This window comes from Netta rufina (assembly GCF_964035555.1).
Source record: "Netta rufina genome assembly, chromosome: 4".
Classification (NCBI taxonomy): Eukaryota; Metazoa; Chordata; class Aves; order Anseriformes; family Anatidae; genus Netta; species Netta rufina.
Window position 1 is genome coordinate 65,530,772 of NC_140127.1, and position 21,944 is coordinate 65,552,715.

General features: G+C 37.8%; 1 protein-coding gene across 1 annotated transcript in view; it reads left to right on the forward strand.

The window, feature by feature from the left end:
• Nucleotides 1-21,944, forward strand: part of SORCS2 (sortilin related VPS10 domain containing receptor 2) — a gene marked incomplete at both ends in the record, with an annotated part of 543,493 nt that overhangs the window by 159,724 nt on the left and 361,825 nt on the right. Inside the window, one exon of the mRNA XM_084286795.1 lies at nt 15,975-16,042. Within this exon, the coding sequence (XP_084142921.1) occupies nt 15,975-16,042 (68 nt within the window). The remainder of the gene's footprint in view (nt 1-15,974; nt 16,043-21,944) is intronic.

The window sequence follows — 21,944 nt, forward strand, 5'->3', positions numbered from 1 at the left end:
GTTGCCATTCCTGGAGGTCTTTAAAAGACGTTTAGATGTAGAGCTTAGTGATATGGTTAAGTGGATTACTTGTTAGTTTTAGGTCAGAGGTTGGACTAGGTGATCTTGGAGGTCTCTTCCAACCTAGATGATTCTGTGGAATGATTACATTGTGTTGAAAAAAACATCTTAGGTGTTTACAATCCAAGGCAGGTCTGAAGTAGGGTAATGCTTTCCACCCACTCATATAGTCTGGGGTAAGTGCCAGGAAAAAACAACAAATATCTCACAAGTACATAATTCACAATTTTGAGAAAACTCATTACCTTAGTTTCTAGGCTTTAGTTCTGGATCCAATGCTAGTCAGTAATTCTGTATTTTTAATCACTGATAAGGATACTGACATGAATTTTTCTGTTAAGTTTGTAAATGGCATGAAGATTTCTAAAATAATGATGGCTGTTGAAAGGATAATCTGTAATGGCTGATTAGACGATGAAGTTACAGCAAAATTCATTTTGATACAGCCAGATGCAGAGCAGTGCATCAAGACTTAAGAAAAATGGACCTATGACTCTTAGGGTAGAATGCTGATTTGGAAGAACTGGATAATTCAGAAGTCATTGTAAATTAATTGGGGATAACTTGTTCAACATGTCCTTTATCTGAATTGGTATGGCAAAGAGAGCTCATGAAGCTTGTTTTTCATGCCAAAAATTCTATCTGTATTCGTGAATGGAATTTGGAAGACTGTTCTATTTCCTTTTTCCATTTTTTTTTCTTGTCTTGTCTCTGACTCTCTGACTGCAGACTTTTTCTTGACAAACTTGTTCTTTCTTCTGCAGAAAGTCTGTTGGATTCTACTGGCAATTAGCCCAGGGAAGCAGAGGCTAGTTACAATAATTATTACTGCAGGCGTAGACGGAGATCTATAAAGCCTAAGGCTAAACAAGAGGAGTCTGATTAGAAACAGCTCTTTGGAGTCTGAGAGATGAATTACGTCTGAGTTTGGAATGTTCTTGGATTCTTGGGGAGAACCTGGTGGTGTGGATGAAAAACTGTTGATTATTTTTGTATGTATCTGCACTGGTTCAATCCCCAATCTGCATGCACTAATTTTGTAAGGCGTGCTTGCCAAGTGGTCATTCCATTTTAGGGAGAGAAGAACAAAATGTTTTATGCAGCGCTCCAAAGGAAGCAGTGTGCTGGATTATCCCAGAATCCCTAATCATGGAAACCTGCAATGAGGCTCCTCTAAGCTGTTTGTGGGCTGTCTGTAAATGGTACAGTACAAGTTAGAAAATGAACTTGTATCTGCCTCTGACTTTGGTGCCCTCACCTTACTCTGAAGACCACTCAGAAGATCTGGTGGCCTCAATTCACTTCTAGAGAACACGCTCTGAAGATAAAGGGTGCAGAGAGGACCCACAAAAGATGCTGGAAAATAAGCTTTATGAAATGAGCTATAGGGAGGTCAGTCATTAACCTTATCAAAGAGAAAAGATCAAAAGATGATATGATTGCTATATGTAATTACTTATGTGTGGAGAATATATTCATCAGTAAGGGCCTTCTAGTCTTGTATAAAAGGACACAGCAAGATCTCATATCTAAAGCTTTAAGTTGGACAAATTTAGTCTAGAAAAAATGATATAGGGAGTAAAATGAAATGATCTGATGGCATTTTCTTGCTAAAAGTCAGTGTACACACATCCCTCCCCAGTAAAAGTAGAATATGAAATTAAACACAGAATAAATCAAAATATCATTTCTATTTCTGATGCCTAAATTTCAGGAACAATCATAGGATCCCACACAAAACATAAATAATGTTACGATAAGTCATACTACAGATATGTCTTAAGAATTCAAACCTGCATTTTAGTGATTCTAAAGGCTAAACTACAAAACGCCTTACAAGCTGTCTGAGATGCCTACATACAGAAATCATTCACTTCACACCAAAATGGAACCACTGCTGGGAAGCAAAATATTATATTTCTATAATAACGTATTACTGTTCCTTTCCCTTTTCCTTCCTTTCCCTTCAATTTCTTTTTACCAAGAATTACATTTTCTACCGGCCTAGTAAGCATTTACCTCACAGTCTTTATCCACTTGGGTTTATTATGAATTTAGGCAGAAAACATTTAGCTGTTGTGATCATTATCTGCCATTACCTGCTATGTGGATTTTTATACTTTACTACATTGAACATTACTGGAATTAAGGTTTTAGTTGCAATTCTTTCAAGAAATATCTATTTCCATGGATTTTCAGCTCAGTTCTAAGCATTCAGAATAGGAAGCATTTAGCTACAGGCAGTTATTTAATTTTTATTTATGTCTTTTTCCTTTGGTGTTGAAAATAAAATTTTAAACAGTATCATCTTCTGAAACTATCAAATTAACAGCTTGTCTTGGAGGCTTACTGATTTCTTCTACCTTCTTTTTTCCGTTCTCCCCATTCCCCTTGTAGCTGAAGTGAGATGGACTTTAGTCTGCCACTGTGAAATAACCACGAGAGTCACTGCAAAGCTGAATGGTAATTAATAATTAAAGGTGGAACCAGAGGAATGTATCTATAATGCATTGATTTGTGGGGGGAGGAGTGTGTGAAATTCTTTTTCTTTTTTTTTCTCCTTTTTTTTTCTTTTAATTTTTTGTAAGAAGAAGTCAGTAGCTATTCTTGATTTTAGACTGAAGTTTCCAAAATGTGTTTCTGAGCTTCTTATAAGACAGAATGCCATTTCTCAATGTAATGAATCAGGTATTCAGTTTGCAGATCTCACAGTTCTTGGTCATATTAGCCAGTCAGGCACAGCCACAAACTGTTAGCATTCTTTGCTCTGAGATTTTTTTTTTTTTTTTTCCTTTTGAAGGAACGATAACCCTAGGTACCAGGATACTAAACACAAACAAACAAAAGAGTTTTTGAAACAGTGATCACAGACCCTATGCTATTTCCCTAAGCTATTTCTCTTAAGCCTCTGAGGAGTGAATATTTCATAGGGACTGACTGTTCTTCAAATACCTTACTTAGTCCCTTGAGAAATCCACTACTTGAATGGAACAGGAACCAGAGAACTCAGTTTTGGAGTATGTCCCCCTCCTGCTTGATGTGTTTCACTTGTAACAGACTTACTGCCTTTCTTATTTTATTCATAGGAAATACATGTTCTTTCCAGGTATTTTCCTGATTTTTTTTTTGTAGTTCTCCAATCTCCTTTATATCCATGCTGTGCTTGTGCTGTGATTTGGGAAAGAGAAGGAGAGGCTACAAAAATACCACGTTAGATAAATTGCTACTTGTTGTCACAGAGATTAAAGGATGCTTTCACCTTCTGTGGAGCAGGAAATATGGAGGGGACTTGATTTCTTTTTGGTCTGATAGGGAATCAGCATCCCTGAAATTACACAGATTTCTGTCAATGTCTCTGAACTAGGTAGTTTGTGAAAATAGATAAGAACTATTGGGTTACCATCCACATGTTTGGCTGTCAGATTTTGGCTGAAATAAACTTTAACATTTTTTTTATTTATTTAAATGCCGCTCTTGAAGAAATGTCATTCTTCTCTCATTGGAAGAGAGTTCATTGAAGAATTGTCAGGAAAGTAGGAACAATAACACTGTAACACAATACGAAGTAGGAAAGTAGGAACAATAACACAATATCAACAACAACAAGTTCATTAGCTTTTGACATGCTTCTGTCTTCAGGAGGTGGCAGAACAGTCTTGAATAGAAATTTTTTTCATTGTATTATGTCCACAAAATAAACTTTTGCAAGCTAGTTCATGGGCTGCATTGAAAGCATCTTGTCCCTTCTCTTTGCTGTTGAAAATCATAGGTGTGCTGCTCTATTTAAGATAATGAAATTAGGAGAGGTTGGAATATTATTTCTGTGCTGAGGAAATATTATTTTGGGGGAATAAAAAAAAAAATAAATAATCTCAAACTGTGGGGAAAAAATTACCAGGAGTGAGGAAATTAAAGGAGTCAAATGTTGGTTTTAGATGTATGGGATACTTTTCCTGTGGCCTTTTTAGTTGTATGGGATATTTTTCATTTGGTCTGTAATCTTGCAAAATACAATTGTATTTTCAGTAGTTATTTCAAGTAGTCTACCTCTGCTCACTTTCTCTCACACGTTGCAAATGCACTTGAAGAAATGTTTATTTAAGAAAGAGCTTCTGACATGTTAGTTTCCACTACAGGATGAAAAAAATTAAAATAAATAAATAAAAATTGCATTATTAACTGTAACCCTAGCTGTCCTACTTGGGTAATGTCATGTCCCTTATAATTTGACATTTAAAGCCATAACTTTCTGAACCTACATTCATTTTGTGGAAAATATGGCACATATTTTCATTGTTTTTCCTGTGTATAGAATGTATGAGACTTCTAGAAATACTGGTTTTATCAAAATTGAATCCTTCCCTTCGTGAAAGAAAATTCAAGATCAGATTTTATTTTAATCTGTTTAGAATGGGCTTAATCCAGATTCCCATTGATTTAAGTAGATTTTGGATTGGACTCAAAAGTAAATGCATGGGTATGTAAGGGTGAGGAAGGAGGAAGAAAAACATCCAGTTGGTAACAAGATCAAGCTGAAAAGTTGCCATTGGGTTTGGGCTATATCCTGTGTGCTCTGAGTATTAATGCCTTTCTGTCACGGCATTAAATCCCAGACTCCAAACTAAAGAAAAACAATTTGCAAGAATTTGAGCGTTCAGCATTTTTTTTCTTTGTTTTAGGATAAAGTAATTTCCACAAGAAAAGGACTATTGACTTGTAAACAGAGGATGCTATGCTGCAAGTTTTGGAAATAGAATATAAATAGAGACAGGCATTTATAATACAAATATAGAACAAACTCATTAGGAAAAAAGATTGGAAAATAAATAGCAGTTGCAGAGAAACGCTTAGTATAACGAAGGACAACAGTAAATGTCATGTACACTGTATAGAATTTTTAACTGTTTAATACTATTAAGTTCTGTAATACAGTACCATGCTACAAACCACATCAGAGTTATATATGCCATTTTCAATAAATTGAATATGTTCGTGGTAGTTACAAAACGTATTCTGCACCTTCTGAAATAAAATATAATTGCATGAGTATCTTTTAACTCCTCAGATTTCCATTTTTTTTCCTTGTCAGGAAATTGAATTTTTCCAATAATGAAAATTTTGACTTCTTGGCATAGTTTATATTACACATCAGTTAGGAGATCTGTGGTACAAAAGCACATTACTGTACTTCAGGCCTCCTAGGCCTGCAAAATCTGGCATTGTTGTAAGTCACAAGTCCAAAGTTACAGTAAGCGGTCTTGAATCGGTCTTGCATGAATTGGGTCCGGGAGCACCAAGTATTACAAAAGAAAATCATTAAAGTTCATGGCACACATAATTTGTTGTCTGCTTCTCAGTTTGTTCCCTTTTTACATGTTGTTTTCAGCTCAGTGTAGACTTCTTCCACAACTCACTTAAGCGTGGATTCATCCAGTTTTACTGAGAGCCTCAAGCTAAAAGTATAGGTTCTTGGGATCAGTAGTCAATAGGAAACAAACACTTCCAAAGGGCTGTTCAGATCCAGATGGGCAAAACTGGTCTCCAGAGGTCTCTGTCTGCCTGTAGATGCTGGTTCATATTAAAGTTAGGTGGGATAGATATATCTGTGCCTCCATTTCCCAACTGTAAAATAGATAGTGTTACTACCTTAAGTTAAGGGGATGTTAAAAGCCTTTAATTGGTGCGTTTCTAGAGAAAAGAGTCATGAGAGGATATAAGTGTTAGAGATAATTGTTCAGAAGTGTTCTAGGAATGAATTAAAAATATTTTCCTTCCAAGTCTTCTGCGGCTAAACTTGTGCATCTATCTGTGAAGATTGAAAAGAGTAGATCTCATAACACAGACAAAAAGTTATTAACATTTTAAAAACAATCTAGGAACACAGAGGGAGAGACCAAGCATGAAAAATATCAGTCTCTGAGGGGAAAATCTCCCTTTAAGTGTTTGTTACTGAAACTTTTTTGCAGCTCTAACTGTAGCCAGATAAATGCTGACATACAAAAACTGTCTCCAAAGAATCTGTTGAATGCCCACTTCTTTGCTAGAGTAAAATAAAGAAATATAGATCTCATTTATCAGGGCCTACAATCTTTTCCTGCTTGTATCTACTTGATCTGAGGGTCATTTAAAATATATTAGAGGTTTAAGATTGGAATGCGAAGCTAATTTGAAACCTGGCTCTGAGATGACCGATTGTGTTAATATTCGTGCTGGTTAAAAGTGCTGTGTCTGTGACAGGACAAAATTAGCTAGGGATCAAAAATGACATGGCACTGCCTGGTGAAATAGTCATTTCTTTTCACAGATAATTCTGCATAATTCCACTTAGTTTTGATGGCCCCATGGCGCCTAAAGTAATGAACACACAGGACAAAGCTGGGTGAGGAGTCGTCTGAGGAAACACAGAAAGCTGGCAAAAACTCTGTGCTCACAGCTTGGAAACCTTCTGGTTTTGGCTTTGGACCGAATGTAGAGAACTCTCCAGCGCTCCCCCAGCCCCTTCCAATGTTTTCTCTGACATATTTGGCCTTTGACCAATTTTCCTAACAGCTCCCAAGCCCTTTCTAATAGTCTCCTAACCCAGTTGGATGTTCCTGCTGGTCCTTCACGCCCTTTCCATTGGCACACATACGAATTTCTGCTGCTTCACAAATAATGTCTAAGATAAATGTACTTTCATGCTCCTTCGTCTCAAAGGGGACCATTCCCATTATTTTGCAGTAGGCGAATTCTATTAATATCATTTGAGGTGGTATTAATTTATTTTGAATTTAACCACAGGGAGTAGACAGCTTTGGAAGTTGAGTAGTAAGGGGTTCCCTTCCGTGCCGTATTGGGGACAGCATGGCAGTACTTCTGCTAAAATTATTATTAGTATTATTATTAACAAGGAAAGTAGGAAAGAAACAGTTAATAGGAAAGACAGACACAGAGAGACAAACTCACTCAGTAAAAGAACAAGGAGGGGTAGCGTTGGGCCTGGTCTGTCCCTGTGTGAAGCTGTAGAGCAAACAGTCCTTGATGTGAGAGGCATCTGGGCCTACCCCATGTGTAGGGTGATAGCACTGGGGTACTGGAGGATGTATTTTAGACAGCACTTGAAGTAACAGCCCAAGATGTGTTTATTATTATTCCTGTTTTACTAGGCAACCCCGTTTGTTTTCCACTCTGGTTCTGTGTCATTGTCTAGGCATGATTTTATCTTTGGACTATGGAGTGTTGAAGCACCCCTGAGTATGCTGATGATTTCCAAAGCAACACATACATTCCACGTCACAAAAAAAAAATCAAATGGAGCTTTACATTTGCTTTTCCTGTGTCTCCAGTCTTGTCCTGGTTTCAGTTAGCACAGAATTAATTTTCTTCCTAGTAGCTGGTGGAATGCTGTGTTTTGGCTTAGAATGAGAAGAGTGCTGATAACACCCCGATGCTTTAATTGTTGCAGAGCAGTGCTTATACTAAGCCAAGGACATCTCAGCCTTTGCTCTGTCCTGCCAACGGGCAGGCTGGGGGGTGCAGTAAGAGCTGGGAGGGGACAGACCCAGGACAGGTGACCCAAACTAGCCAAAGGGGTATTCCATACCATCTGACGTCATGCTAAACAATATATAGGGGTGGCTAGCCGGGGGGAGGGGGCCGGACTGCTCGGGGTTAGGCTGGGCATCGGTCAGCGGGTGGTGAGCAATTGCATTGTGCATCACTTGTTTGTACATACTATTATTACTTTCGTATTATCCCCATTGTATCATCATTATTATTATTGTTATTATTATTTTTGTTATTTTTTTTTCCTGTCTTATTAAACTGTCTTTATCTCAACTCACGGGCTTCACTTTCCATTTCTCTCCCCCGTCCCAGAGAGGGAGGGGGGAGGGTGAGCGAACGGCTGCGTGGTGTTTAGCTGCCGGTCGGGTTAAACCACGACAAGTCTTCTGGATAAAATTTTAATCAGCATAACCCTATCACCATAATATAACCACCATATTCTTTAGCATATTTGTCCTTGCAGTATGCCTTTCAGGTAGGAGTGTGTTGTTGGTCCCCTTCTGTACATCATATGACCATCTTTAACTTTCTAATTTATAATGAACAAATTCAGGTATATACAACATCCAGGAAATATCAAGTCCAGTCCTCATTCATGATAAGAAGGATATTAAACATTGTGACTCCCTGGCTCATCTTGTTGCAGCATCAAAGACCTTGTTCCCATATGCAGTCTTATAAAGCCCCTTTATGATAGGCAGTTAGGTCTTACTTGAACACCATAAGTCATTCTCAGAGATAATTAATTGTAATATTGAGGTCAATGTAGGTTGATACAACCTCTGGTACATAAGATGTTATCTGGTACAATGATATTTAATCCTGTGGTTCTGGTGAAGACAGAGCAGCAGTGAGGGAGAGTAACCAATACGAACAGATCTGCCAACATCCCTGCGTCAAATGAACAGCCTTCCTAGCTTGTGGTATCCTCTACAGATGTTTCCATATGTCTTGCATAATAAATTCTTTTTTTGAAATAAAGAGCTTAATTACTTTTATATGGTAATGTAAGAAAATAGCTTTGGCTTTGGAAAATGATTTAGCTAAGTGGATTGGAAGTTCACTTTCAATTTTTATATTTTATTCTTAGGCAATAACATTGCATGACAGCCTGGAAATATTTCCCAAACAGCATTTAAAATTTGATCTTTCTTCTCTGGTGGTGAATAGTTACATAACACTGATGACCAAGGTGAATTGTTTACCCATAATACTGGATTCCTGAAATATCCAGAGGACAGCAAAAATGTTTCACATATGTCTTCTGTGGGTGTCAGCTCTGCTTCCTCTTGAATTTTCATAGGAATGAAAAAGAATATTCAGACAATAGGTTTGCTTCTGCAGGATTGTTAATTCAATTTAGAATACATTATTAGAGGAGATATGTAAAACTAGTCTATAATTCAAGATTTTTTACAATTAGGAGTCAAGCCAGACTGTTAAAAACTGGGAAAAAATATTCTTGCTTCATTCTTTGGAAATTTTTTCTTTTGGCATGTTCATGGATATGGTTTTAAGAGCTTACAAAATGCAATGTCAAATATTTAAACCTTAAAAAAAATGCAATGCTAGAAAAAGGCAACGGCAAAGAACTGGAGATTTTTGTGTCAGAGGTGACTTTGTTTTGGGCTCTTTGAAAACAGTTGGGAAGTGCAGTGAAACAACTAGTCAAAACATTAGGCATTGTTTTCTAAATTTCATGTGTAATCTGCATTTTTGGTTCCTGTTACTATGTGGCCTTTAAGTTGAGTTCCCATTTGCTTGAGTGAGTAGCAGACCGACTGCCTGAGTTGCAGTTATTATTTGCCTTCTTTTCCACAAGGACACTTTGCTTGCTCATCTTCTACTTGGTGTCCACCAGGACCCCCAGGTCCTTTTCTGCCATGTTGCTTTCCTACTGGGCACCTCCTGGCTGGAAAGGCTCCCCACCCAGTGCTGAGAAAGGATTCACAGAGAGTCACTTCGCTTCATGTTCAAAGATGGGCTATGAAACTGGTGAAGGGTCTAGAGAATAAGTCTTATGAGGAGTGGCTAACGGAGGTGGGATTGTTCAGCTTGGAGAAAAGAGCCAAGTGATAAGACGAGGGAAAGGGCCTCAAGTTGCACCAGGGGAAATTTAGGTTGGATATTAGGAGAAATTTATTTACTGTAAGAGTGGTGTGGCATTGGAATAGGCTGCCCAGAGAAGCAGTTGAGTCACCATCCCTGGAGGTCTTCAAGAAACGTGTAGATATAGAATTTTATAGCATGATTTAGTGGTGGACTTGTCAGTACTACATTAGAAGTTGGACCAGATAATCTTAGAGTTTTTTTCCAACCTAAGTGATTCTATGATTCATTGTTCTTTTCAATACTTCCTTAAGATTTTCCTTTGTAATGACACCTCTAACCAATTAGTTCTTTGAGTAGTACTTCTTAGGAAGCTGTTTCCTTTGCTCTTTCCTTGATTTTCAGATGGGGTACAAGCTTTGGCTGAAACACTTGCTGCATTTGAACATTCATAATTTTGTCTCATTGCAGCTTTCCCTTAGTGGTATTGTTCATTTGAACCAACAGCCAGTTCTTACAGACTTCTTTGAGCCCAGGATCTCTGTCAAATATGATTGAAATCAGTGAATTTAGAGTTATAAAGTAGAGACTGCATACACATGCAGTGCCATCATGTAAGCATAATTTTCTTAGGAGCTTGCGCTGAAAATCTGAGATAAGTTGTTGATGTGAAGACCTATTTTCTGAAATTGGATTATAGGTTCCTGATGGCAATGGGTTGTCTTTTTGTTCTATGTTTATACAGTCATTGTGAACACCATATAATATGGTTCTGTAGTAGGCTGCGTATTACATATCGTAAAGTTACGCTTTTGCATAAGTGTTTGCAGGGTCAATGTGTAAAGTACTAAATTTCACATGGTTTTTGAATCCGGAAGTAATCATAGCCACTGCTTTCAATAATATGCACTTATTCAGCTCCTGTGGTAAGAAATACCTTTTAGAGAAAAGGAATTGACCCATTATTGTGTCTTGCTTTGAATTATGAATAAATTCACTGTACAGAATTATTACTAATGCTTAAGACATAAGTGCACTGGTCCGGTCATTGACTTCATACACAGCAAGTTCTCTCTTCTCCCAATACAATTTAGTTGGAAGAACTATAAATCTAATCTCCTTAAGTCTTTCATGTTAAATCATGGGTTGCTTCTATGAACTTTATTAACAGAGAGGAGTAGAAGCTTATACAGTGAATTCTTAATAGCTTTAGTAATGGTCTAAACGTCTCCTATTTCACCTTTCATCACAATGCTGCAACAGAGTAAACCTAAATGCTCTTTTCCCACTTATAGTTCTTCCAGCATAATCAAATTATTATAAAGTTGTTAATAGTACTATGGGACCTGGACCATGTAATATACCCGTGGTAATATATTTCGTATTAATAACCTTTTGTTTTTTTACTTTTCTTGCAAGTGTCTTTTTTAATTAATAAATGTATAATCTAATGTCAGCCTTAACGTGATGAGCAAAGAACCTGCCTGCTGCAAAAGTAGAATTGGCTTCAGGGACTGGAGCTGTAGGTGGTTACCTATAATTTGTTTTGGAATTTTTTGATTATCAGCTGTCAAGAAAGTTCTGGAAGTACAGGAGGTGATGGTGATGAATTAATAGGCTGTGCCTAGAACATCTTGAACTCCCTGAAATAGTTACAATTTACGGTGAAAAAGTTATAGTTTAATAGCTAAAAAGATGAATTAAGCTATATTTGTGAACAAAATAGCAACTTACGTTCCAGTCATGCAGAGTATTAAGTGCCTCTTTAAGTGACTCTCATAAACACTTCTGCTGATTTCAGTGGGTTCATTCGCATGAATTAAATTAAGCAGATGCTAAAAAGTTTCCAGAAACTTGAGTCTGTCTGAGAAGTAATTTTCCTGGTATTTGCAGTGTGCTCTCACCTTCTAATAAACTTGGGAAAACACCAAAACTTGCAGTCATACCTGCAAGTATACATTTGAAAGTATGAGTGTTTCTCTATTAAATTTCTGAATAGATGCCAAAATTAAATAAATCTACAAAATCAAAAATTTCAGGGGTCAAATAAAGAATAACCCACAAAGATCTTCATGTAGATAGAAAAAGATAACATGGAAAGTGATTGACCTCTCTCTATATATTTTTCCTTTCTCACCATCCTAGGTGACATGGTCATGAAAAGAGAGGATTAAAATGGGCTTATTTAAAGGCAAAAATTTATTAGGAACTGATTAAAGCATATTGTAATCTCTTAAAGGGAAGGTTTACTCATTTTGGTCCACCATTGCTGCAATGTATTTTCAGAAGAGAACGAGAAAAAAGGAGATAATTCTAACTTTAATTATTCATGGATTATATCTGTGGAATATTCCTTTTGTTTTTGCTGTCTATCATTCACTGAAAACCCATTGCACTCATGAAGGTGGGCCTATGTCCAGAAAGGATTTTGGGGATGGAAGCTGCTACAGCACCTCTGGAGAACAGCTCTGAGCTGTAGCTACTTTAACAGTAAGAATCTATCAAGACAGATTAGGGAAGCAGGAGAATGGCGTGGGAGATCTCTGGCAATTCACAGTTCTCTCTGTTTCTAGAGTAATTTCTGAATTTCCACAGAAAACTTGCTTTGAACGCACATTGCATATAACTTCCTAAGGAATCCTAAGGAATTTATCCTCTGTACTTCAGCCCACACGGAGAAATACTGGCCAACTCTGGCTTTATGGAGGGTTAAAGGGGTAAAGTAAAGAGGGAGATAATAGAGCACTGTTTTTGTGATATAAGCTGAAGGTTTTAAATTTCCTTTTCCTCTTTTTCTGTTTTAAATCTTTACTGTGTCACATAGTTGGTGTATGCCTGTCATGCAGTATGACTTGAAAGAAAGAGGTGAAAATATTGTCTTCTGAATTCTTTGCAGGGAACCTGGCAGGAAACTGGAAATGTGATGCTTGTTTATTCTAATGTTCTCCAATGGTCTGGAACAGTGCTGTAAAGGGGGCAGAAGGAGCTAGTTTCTGAGCAAGCAGTAGAGATGTAATCAGAAACCTGTAAGGTACAGTAAGGACTGCACCTAAGAGATGGGTGCAATGCTTAAATACCGGGCCAGAAAGCTGCACCGGGCATTCATGTCTTTATCTTGGGCCAAAATATGTGTTTACTTTTATTTGTATTTACTTAACACTCCTTCCCTCCTCTACCCTCCCCCCCCCAAACCAACCAACCAAAAACAAACAAAAAGAAAACAAACAAGCAATGAAAACAAAATTCCCGTCTTAGAGCTTCATTAAAGTTTTCCTCCTTTAGGGATTTGAGGTAGAATAGCCCTGGCGTTGTTACTGGTAACAAACACTTTCTGAGGAATCTGGGAAGAAGGAATGCTGAGGGATTTCTGTTTCAGGCAATGAAAGAAGGGATACATTTCTTAGGTATTCTTGGCCAGAAGCACCATCAGCTGTGGTGACGCTAGATTCCTAGCACACAAGGGCAAATTATTGTCGCCACCTCCATTGACATGCTCTGGCAATTAACTCAAAGAAATGTGGGTGAATTTAAGATGAAATAGTTCAAATAGTCCCCGTAAAACAGGAGGTGGGATGGACTAGGAGATCTCTAGGTAACTTTATAGATCTATCTTTAAATACAGAATCTGCTGAATTTAATTCTCCTCTGTTGCCGTTCTTTTTAGCTGTCCTCGCTGATGATAGCAGGAGCTGGTTCTCAATCCCACCCTTGATCATTGCTCAGTTACTGTTGTGCTTTGAGCCTCTCTCCATTTACAGGCAATCCAAACACTTTCACTAGGGCAGCAGCGTATATGAGCTACTGGCTACCATCCAAGCTGTAAAAATGCTCTCAGTTGCAGAGTTGCACTGAAATGAAATTGGTGAAACAAGACTCTGCTCTTACAAATGATGCAGAGAATCTAGAGATCCAAAAGACCTTCACTTTTTTTTTTTTTTTTTTTTTTTTTTTTGTGAAATTATTCCTTCTGCTCTTTGGATCTGTTTATTAATTGAGGGAAAATACCAACCTGTTTAACAGTATCACTGTTTAGCCTGAAAAGATGCACACAGTCCAAATGACAGTTCTTTAAAAATCTGTAAAGCAGACGATCTGTATTTTTTTCAGATGCTGGGATAAAATCCACTGGCATAACTGAAAAAGTGATCAACCTCTGCCTCATATGCCACAGGTTGCAACAGTTTAAGAATTCAAAGACGGCTGGTTATCACTTTGTTTTTCCTTCGTTAATATTTAGGACGGATGCTGAGCAACAGAAATGGCTCATTTGGATTGTACTGTGTTGATCTTTTGGTAGAGGTTAAGTTCAAAGCACGTGGATCTATAGGGATCTTCAGTGTGTGGTAGTTATCAGCTTGCCCTGTGGTAGAGGGGCTCCAATGTACATTGTTGAAAATCATCTAAATAACAAAAGTTATGCTTACAGGATGCACAAGAATGAAAAAACATTGGCCTACTAAATCCAGGATTCAGTCTCTTGTTCTGCATGAATTTAAGGAAAAAAGAGTACTCTCATGTATCTTTTGATATATATTTTTTTTCAATACCAAATATACATTCTTGTATCTCTTAAGGGAATCTCCTAGGTCAACTCTTGTGGCCTAAGGAGAATTTCAGTTGTTCAAAAAAGCAAGGTCTGAAACTTCTTCCTTAATAATTAGAGCCAATTGATGCTCCCAGTAGTGAAGTTTCTTTCTTTTCCTCCTTAATTGCAAGCACCAGCAGAAAGCTGTAGTTAGAACGCTGACAATAGAATAAATAGCTGACCTGATGGAGCGTGCTTGGGCTGTAGCCAGGAATCTCATCAGTAGATACTCTGTCCTTTGGGAAATGTTTCTTTCTTCTGTGTTTGTAAGTCTTATAGTAATCTATTTAAAAGTAAGAGATTTTTTTTTTCTTGTTTGCTTGCTTTATTTTAAACCAAGACTCTATTTTTATAATGCCTTCTCATCAAATTCCAATAAAGTGATCTGGTAGATTTTGATTCTTTTGAGAATAGGAGAGATTAATATAATTTGTGAACTAAAGGATCGATTCTGAGTTTATTTATATCAATATATATCCAGTGATACTTTCTTTTGTTATTTGTTAGGCTTCAATCACCCTGAGCATGGCTACTATTATAGCTCAGTTTTGCAATATGTTATTTCCATGACACCACGTACATAACACCCATGGTCTGGGATTCTGCTCTCTCATAATCTCCAGCGTACAGAGACCCGAGCACTGATCTGTTGCATAAATGTAACATCAGCATATGAATTATCTGGATAATCAAAGTGGACGTCTACAGTTGCTGTTTGCTAGGGATTTCACCTGATGGTCATGAACAGAGGAAGTGCCGGTTCAATAACAGCATGCTCCAGGCTGCTGGGGACTGATGTTGACCCTGCATTAAAGAAAACTAACAGCTGTGCAAGGAACCAGAGGTTCTCCCAACTCTACCTCAGTGGGGTTGCTATGGTAACTTGGGGATAAGAAGCACTAATATGGACTGCCAGTGAGTGAGGGAGATCTGTTTTAGGTGATCTACATATAAAATATAGCTTTCAGATTGATTAGTCATGGACTAATGCTTTATGTTTCTTGACCAGTGAATTTGTCAGATGTTGAATGAATGGGATGTGATTCCTACTGGCTTTTTGGGTAAGCCGAAGATGTTTCATGGATGAAATTTGTTAATATGTATTTGGATGACTTCTGGTAATCCAGATGAATAATTTACAGAGTGGAGAGCTGTTCTTGAAGGAAGAAAAATGAGTGATACTTCTAGTAACAAAAAATCACAGACACGAATTTCTCATTTCTGATCTTGTAGAGAAGACCAAAGCTCATTTTCTGTCTGAATTTATCTGGATAATCAGGGTCAATTGACATTGTTTACCACCCTGTGTTAAAAAAAAAAATAAATAATAATAGTCATGTCATAGATGTCAAAGACAACTGCCTCCTAAATTTAAATTAGCAATCAAATCAGTTCTTCCTGCTGAGAAAGTCATTCAAATTGCTTGGGGGCTGTCATGGAGTAGGGGGATTTATGTGACTACTCCAACTCCACTGTTCATGTGAAACAGGCAATCTTTCACAAAGTCACTGGGTTTGCAGAAAACTTTGAGTGCTGAAATCACTCTCCCCAGGAAAAGGAAGAAAACCCACCCGATCAATCTAAAAATAAAACTGGTAAGAAGTGAAAAATAAAATGAAACAGTTCAGATTTTCAGCAGCCTGACCTTCACATTCACCAGAATAACTGCCCATGATCTACTTCTATTTCTTTTATCAGTGAACTTAAATATGTTTGTTTTTCATTGTCTTTTTAGGTGATCCTGATTCTTACCAAGTATTACCATACCGACATGGGAAAAGTCCTGGAGAGCTCTTTGTGGAGGTAAGTTCTTTGCTTTTCCTGTAACATTTCCCCCTTTTCTATGAGTAGATTTGTCTCTCTTCCCATTAGAAATTGCTGCTGAATTGATCTTGGTGTTAATATAGCGGTATTACCCAGAGTCTCAATAGTGCTTACTCCTTTTCTTCCTTAAATGAGCTGCAGTTCAGTAAGAAAGAGCTTGAAATGAATTTTAACAGTAGAAGCAAACAATGACAGAGTATAAGGTACCTTTCTCATGTCACTCTTCAAGATGCCATTTCTCTTCCTTTTCTTAGAAATTTTACCTCTAAGTTACCTGAAGTCTTTGAGTTGCTTCTTGTGTTGATGTCCCTGATGGGAGTTTTTGCTGTTCTTTCGTACTGTATTGTGGTTAGTGAGTAATCCTGATTTGGAAGGAGTCATGATTGTCTGGATGTGAAATATAATACTAGAGCTGGTTTTGTTGTGACTTATGATGACTGGAAAAATGTAGTAGTTCAACTAAGATTTATAAATTGATTGTCACTTCCTTAACATCTGTGAATTAAGATATCAATATGCTTATTGCCTGTGCACACACAAATTGCATCACTGGATGTTTATGAGCACAAAAACAGGGCTAGGGTAAGCCTATGCTACACTAGTTCAACATCATAGATCAAGATCAGTACTTTCCTATTCCATTGTCTTTTTTCACAAACATACCTGTTTTCAGCTTGCCAATATGAGATAAATTGCTACAATACGCTGTATTTTTTGCATGTTGAGATGATTTGTTTTTTCAAGGTAAATGGTTAACAGGCACCTAGTTTGCGGAGATGTGTGCATCTGAACGATTATAGAATAAAAAGTGTGAACCTATTTGAAGTTATTTAAGTGCATCAGTACTGAATGATAACTCCTACACCAGACACCTGAAATCTGGTTGCCTTCTGATACGTTCATTTTATTTTGCTCTGTAGGCTTTGTGTGCTCTGTGTAATTTTCTGTTTATCTCTATAAATCTTCTACCACAGATTTTCAATACCCATTATGTACACTTCAAAATTGAAAATATTTTGCAGTTATCAATAAATATAAAATGGCTCCAGTGTTTGCAATGCTAGTTTTCCTGAGTTATCTGTAGTGCTAGAAGTATTCTTGAAATACTCTGCCTGGATATCTAAATAGTTGTTAGAAATGACAGGAGACTTACTTCAGAAGTCTGTGTGAATTTCTTACGTTGCCAATAAGCATCAGGTCTAGAAACAAATGGGTGATGTAATACCTTGTGGCATAGGTACATGTAAACATCATACTTTCCCCAAAGCTATATTTTTCACAGAGCCAGTCCAAGAAAAGGAGTGGGTCACAGAATAGGGAGTGAGAGAAGTCTGTGACCAGGACATGGTGCATAGCAGTCTTGGTACTTTTTTTGAAGGAGGCTGCGTTGTTTTAATCTTGTGAGATTTCTCATGGCAGCAGCAGACCTTTGCAATACCTTGTTTTAATACTGCTGGTAGTCAAGTCTAGCCAAGTGCAGGGCTCCATGCAACACAAGGGTGTTTTCAAGTAGAAAATAACACTTGTAGTCACTGAAAAGGTGTCTGCAGGAAAGAGAGTAAGATCGAATGGAGAACGCTTAGTATTGGCTAAGAATTGACCTTTTTAGGGCTACGATGGTTCATTTGTAATTATCCTTTAAACTTACAAGATGGGAATTTAATTGCATATTTTTTTCTGTTTTATTTTTCGTCCAACATCTTGTGCAAAGACAACCAAATGGAAATTTGTATGCTATCATAGCTGCGTAAGCACACGCTGCTTTCCTGTTGCATGACCCTGACCGATGCAGCATGTACAATGTGTTTCAAGTTTTGCTATTCACGCCTCAGTACAATCTATCATGGAAGTCTTTTAAACTTATCCAGTCAGACTCTTCAAAATAAACTCTCTGCTCTTTCAAAATAAACATAAAACAGGCTTCAGATAATGTTTCTTTCTTTAGAGAACATAAACATTTTAAACAGAGTTGTTCAGCCCTTGCTGACAGCTGGTGTGAAGAAGATCTGGTGTGAACTGCATTTGAATAGCATTGATGCTAGATTGCGTTATAGGAAAATCAGGTCCTTTTCCTCACGAGGAATGGATTTGCCACATGCTTTGGTTGTTTATAAAAGTAGGATGGAAAAGCTGAAAGGAAACAAGTGCTTAAGAATAGCATTTGGGCCAGAGGGAGTAGCTGATCCATCCTGGCTGTGGTCTGCTCTGGGTTCACCTCCTGCTTCTGTCTCTGCCCGTTGGGTTGTGAGAGCTGCACACGCAGTTGTCAGGCTGGGACTTAAGAAGTGGCTGTATTTAGAAACGCACAGCCAAGGCTAGCATGCAAAAATATTGAATGTGCCTGGCTCTGTTGAGATGTAGCTCAATATATGTAGTAAACGAAATAAAAATAAATACTGAACAAAGCAGACTGTAAAGTCAGGGAAGTTCTGTATTTTTTTCCTATGTTAAGAGTTTGGGTGTAAATTGGTGAAGCTGCATGTTTCACCATGGTCTTGTACTCATGCTGGCAGTCTGCCCAGCATGCACAAAGCATATGTATTTTTTTAAGCTTTTGGGTTTGTTTCTCTTCTGCACTCCTCTCATTTGCATCAGAACAAATATACAGTAAAATGGGTGTGAAAAATGTTGTAGATTTTTTTTTGTCAGTGGATAAAATCCATTAATCTTGGTGAAGTTTCTGTGCCCCAGTAGGAATGGATGCTATTCTGTTATTTTCTGATTCAGTCCAGTGTTCTTCTTCTTCCTGTCTTGCCCAGCTACATCATACCAGGCAGTTAATATTCCCTAAGTGAACATAAACCTGGTTTATAACCCAATCAGTCCCCACCAAGTTAATTTTTTAACATTGTTTATCTCCCACTTTTATCTTGCTGATCTCTATAAATATTATCACAACTTGGCATTTATCAGTCCCTTTATTTCCTGAAAATACATCCTTATTTTCTTCCTCTAAAACATATTTCCTCTTCACCTCTCTCTCTCTTTTTTCATCCTTCACTCAAAATAATTGTTTTTCCCTGCAATCACTTTGTGGAACAGGGAGTGAGAAGGGAAGGGTGACTTGGTGGTCCAGTGCTGGTTAGTTGTTCTCAGTCACCATGGCATTGCAGGCAGACTTTCAAGTGTAATGCAAATGATGGAGGCAAAAAAGAAAACAGTTTGAGGTATGTTCTGGTGGAGGTGTGGGGAGCTGCATACAAGGAAAACAGATTTTTGGAAATGGTTCTCGGTGGCAAATTTCTGCACGTTTGCAGACCTTTGTTAATTTACACAGGTGACTTATGCCTGCCCCTATGGGTCAGGTTACATGACTGGGATGTCTAAATTTTAATTGCCTTGGAATCTTATCATTGTCTAATAAACAGTGAAAATGGTGCTGGAGAATAAAAGTCTTTTGACTAGTAGCAGTTGCTTCTGCTTACACTGGCCAGGTGAAGGCATAAATATCAGCGGAAGCGTGCTGTTAGAGAGCACCCGTGTGTGGTTCTCTGTAGTCAGCTAGTTCTGATGCTTTGTTTATTCGCTTATTAAATAATTATTAAGGTAGGGTTAAATTGAATAGTTATTTGATTCAAAATAAGGTAAGGAAATAAACTGAGATGGCATTGGTTGCCTCTTGAATATAAAGTAAGCAACTTTCTGAGAAGGAACAGAAGATTGTTTCCAGAATTATTTTAAGAGTTTCTAAACTGTAGTATATCTTGGGAACACAAGTTGGTTGTCATTTCAGGCCTCATTAACTTAATGAAAAAACTGATATTCCAGAGTAAAACTTCAAATTCAAGTACTAAAGCTATGTTCGCATATTGTGCATATAGTGTGGATATATGCATATAGTGCTATTTATATCAGAGTCTGCATGTAGCTTTAGACAGCATGCTTAGCATATGAAGGACTTGAATTCAACAGAGCGTTTAGGAAAACAGATACTTGATCATGTGTTTCCTTGTGCTTTATGGACATGTTTGTACCTAAATACATAGGGGCACATGTTTTACAGCCTCAGGTGCCTGCATGCAAAAACTGCATGCGTGCAACTTTAGGTGTATGTACTTGAATCTTAAAATGAAATATTTTAGCTTTAAATTGGTAGCCACTAAGAAACTAATACTAATAATTATCTGCAGATCTTAGTTAATTAATTATGGTGATATCTCTTGGAAATGGACATATATTATTATCTCCATTCTATAAATGGGGCAACTGAGATGTTACCTGAGATGTAACCTGCAGGTTATCCAGTGACTCAGCACCGAGTGGCCATGAGGTTGACTTCCAGCCCTGTGCTCAGACTGTCTCTGACTCCTGTTTCTGATATGTATGCAGCCTTTCCTTCTTAACTTGTTCTACGCAATGAATAATAGATGCTGATGATGATTGCTAATAAAGTTTTGATTGCATATTATCAAGCGTAATGATAGGGTAGCGCTAACTCGACTTGCTGTGTAATTGCCATTGTTCCCAATGGCATCCCCGTGTTGTTATTGTTTCACCACAGCAAAACAAGCTGCATTGTTGGGTATTAGCTGCACTGTTACCTCCCAGTACTCCACCCTGAACCCTGATTAGGCCGGTTGACAAGATGTTTGTTGGGATATTTTGCCCAATGTTGTCAATAATGAACTGAATGAAGCAACAGACCTCTCAGCCCACATAGACGTGGCCAAACGTACTGGGACTCCCTGCTCCAAAGGCAGCTTGAAGAGGGAGTGAGGTTGCAGTTCTGGGAGCAAAGCTGTGAGGGTCCAGGTCAGCAGCTGGGCATGAGAGCAAATATCTGAGCCTCACAGACAGCATGACACTTGGCAAAACTCAGGGAGTCAGAAAAATCCTTCTCTTTGATGGCACAAATGTTTTATCTGCACCCGCAGGTAAAAGCCATGTGTTCTGGGAAGACCCAGTCATGCAATTCCACTGTACATCATTAATGCTCAATGCACAGTGACCACACAGTGCTTTGGGCATTTACACAAAGGTGTATGTCTACACCAAGGTTAAAATCCAGACTACAAAGAGCAGGAGAGTCTTTTAAGGTAGATGCAGTGAACAAAATACCACTCAGAAAAGTACAATTTCTGGACTCTGTGTGGCTCACGGGGTGTGAGAATGAGTATAGGCAGTTGTCTCCAAGCTCTTCGCACTTGTAGGTGAAATTAATTTAAAAAGAAAACCAAAACAGAACGGACAACAATATAGGATCTGATGCCCCAGTCAAATTTGGTTTTGGTGTGAAATGCTGCTTACTATGTGAGCAACCATATTCTGCAGCAGTGTGCCTTTCCAGATGGTCTTATATTGTGGTTCTGCTTTGAAAAGTGACTTTGTAGAAATGGCCCCAAGGGACTGAGTTATTGAGCCTGTGATTTCCATATCAAATTTGCTCTTTTTCCAAGTAAAAACAAAAAAAGAAATGGCTTTCTAATTATTAGCCCAGCAAACTCAGCTTGGGATCTAATGTCTAGCTGTGCTTACTCTGGCTAATGCATCATCCTGAGTAATGCAGATTCTGCAATCAAACTAGATTGCCCTCAATTATTCTGCAACTCTTTTTGCCCTCCTATTATATCCTTGTTTACACTTCTTCCACCATGAAAAGGTTTTGGGCAATATGGTTGAAAAGGCAGCCCTACAATTAGAATTCTGTTTTCATTATTGAACAACAGATTTCTATACTCTCTTTGATCATATTTCCATATTTGCCTAATACCATTACTAAGACTTCCATTATCTTTGCTGCAATTTCTGTCTTGCTAATACTCTGCAGTGTGTCATTATGAGTTGAATTGTGCAGGCGAGTTTCTATTTTAAATTTATTTTGGGCATTTAATACAGGCTGTAAAACCAGAGTTAGAAACTGAATGTAGTAGATTTCAGTCTA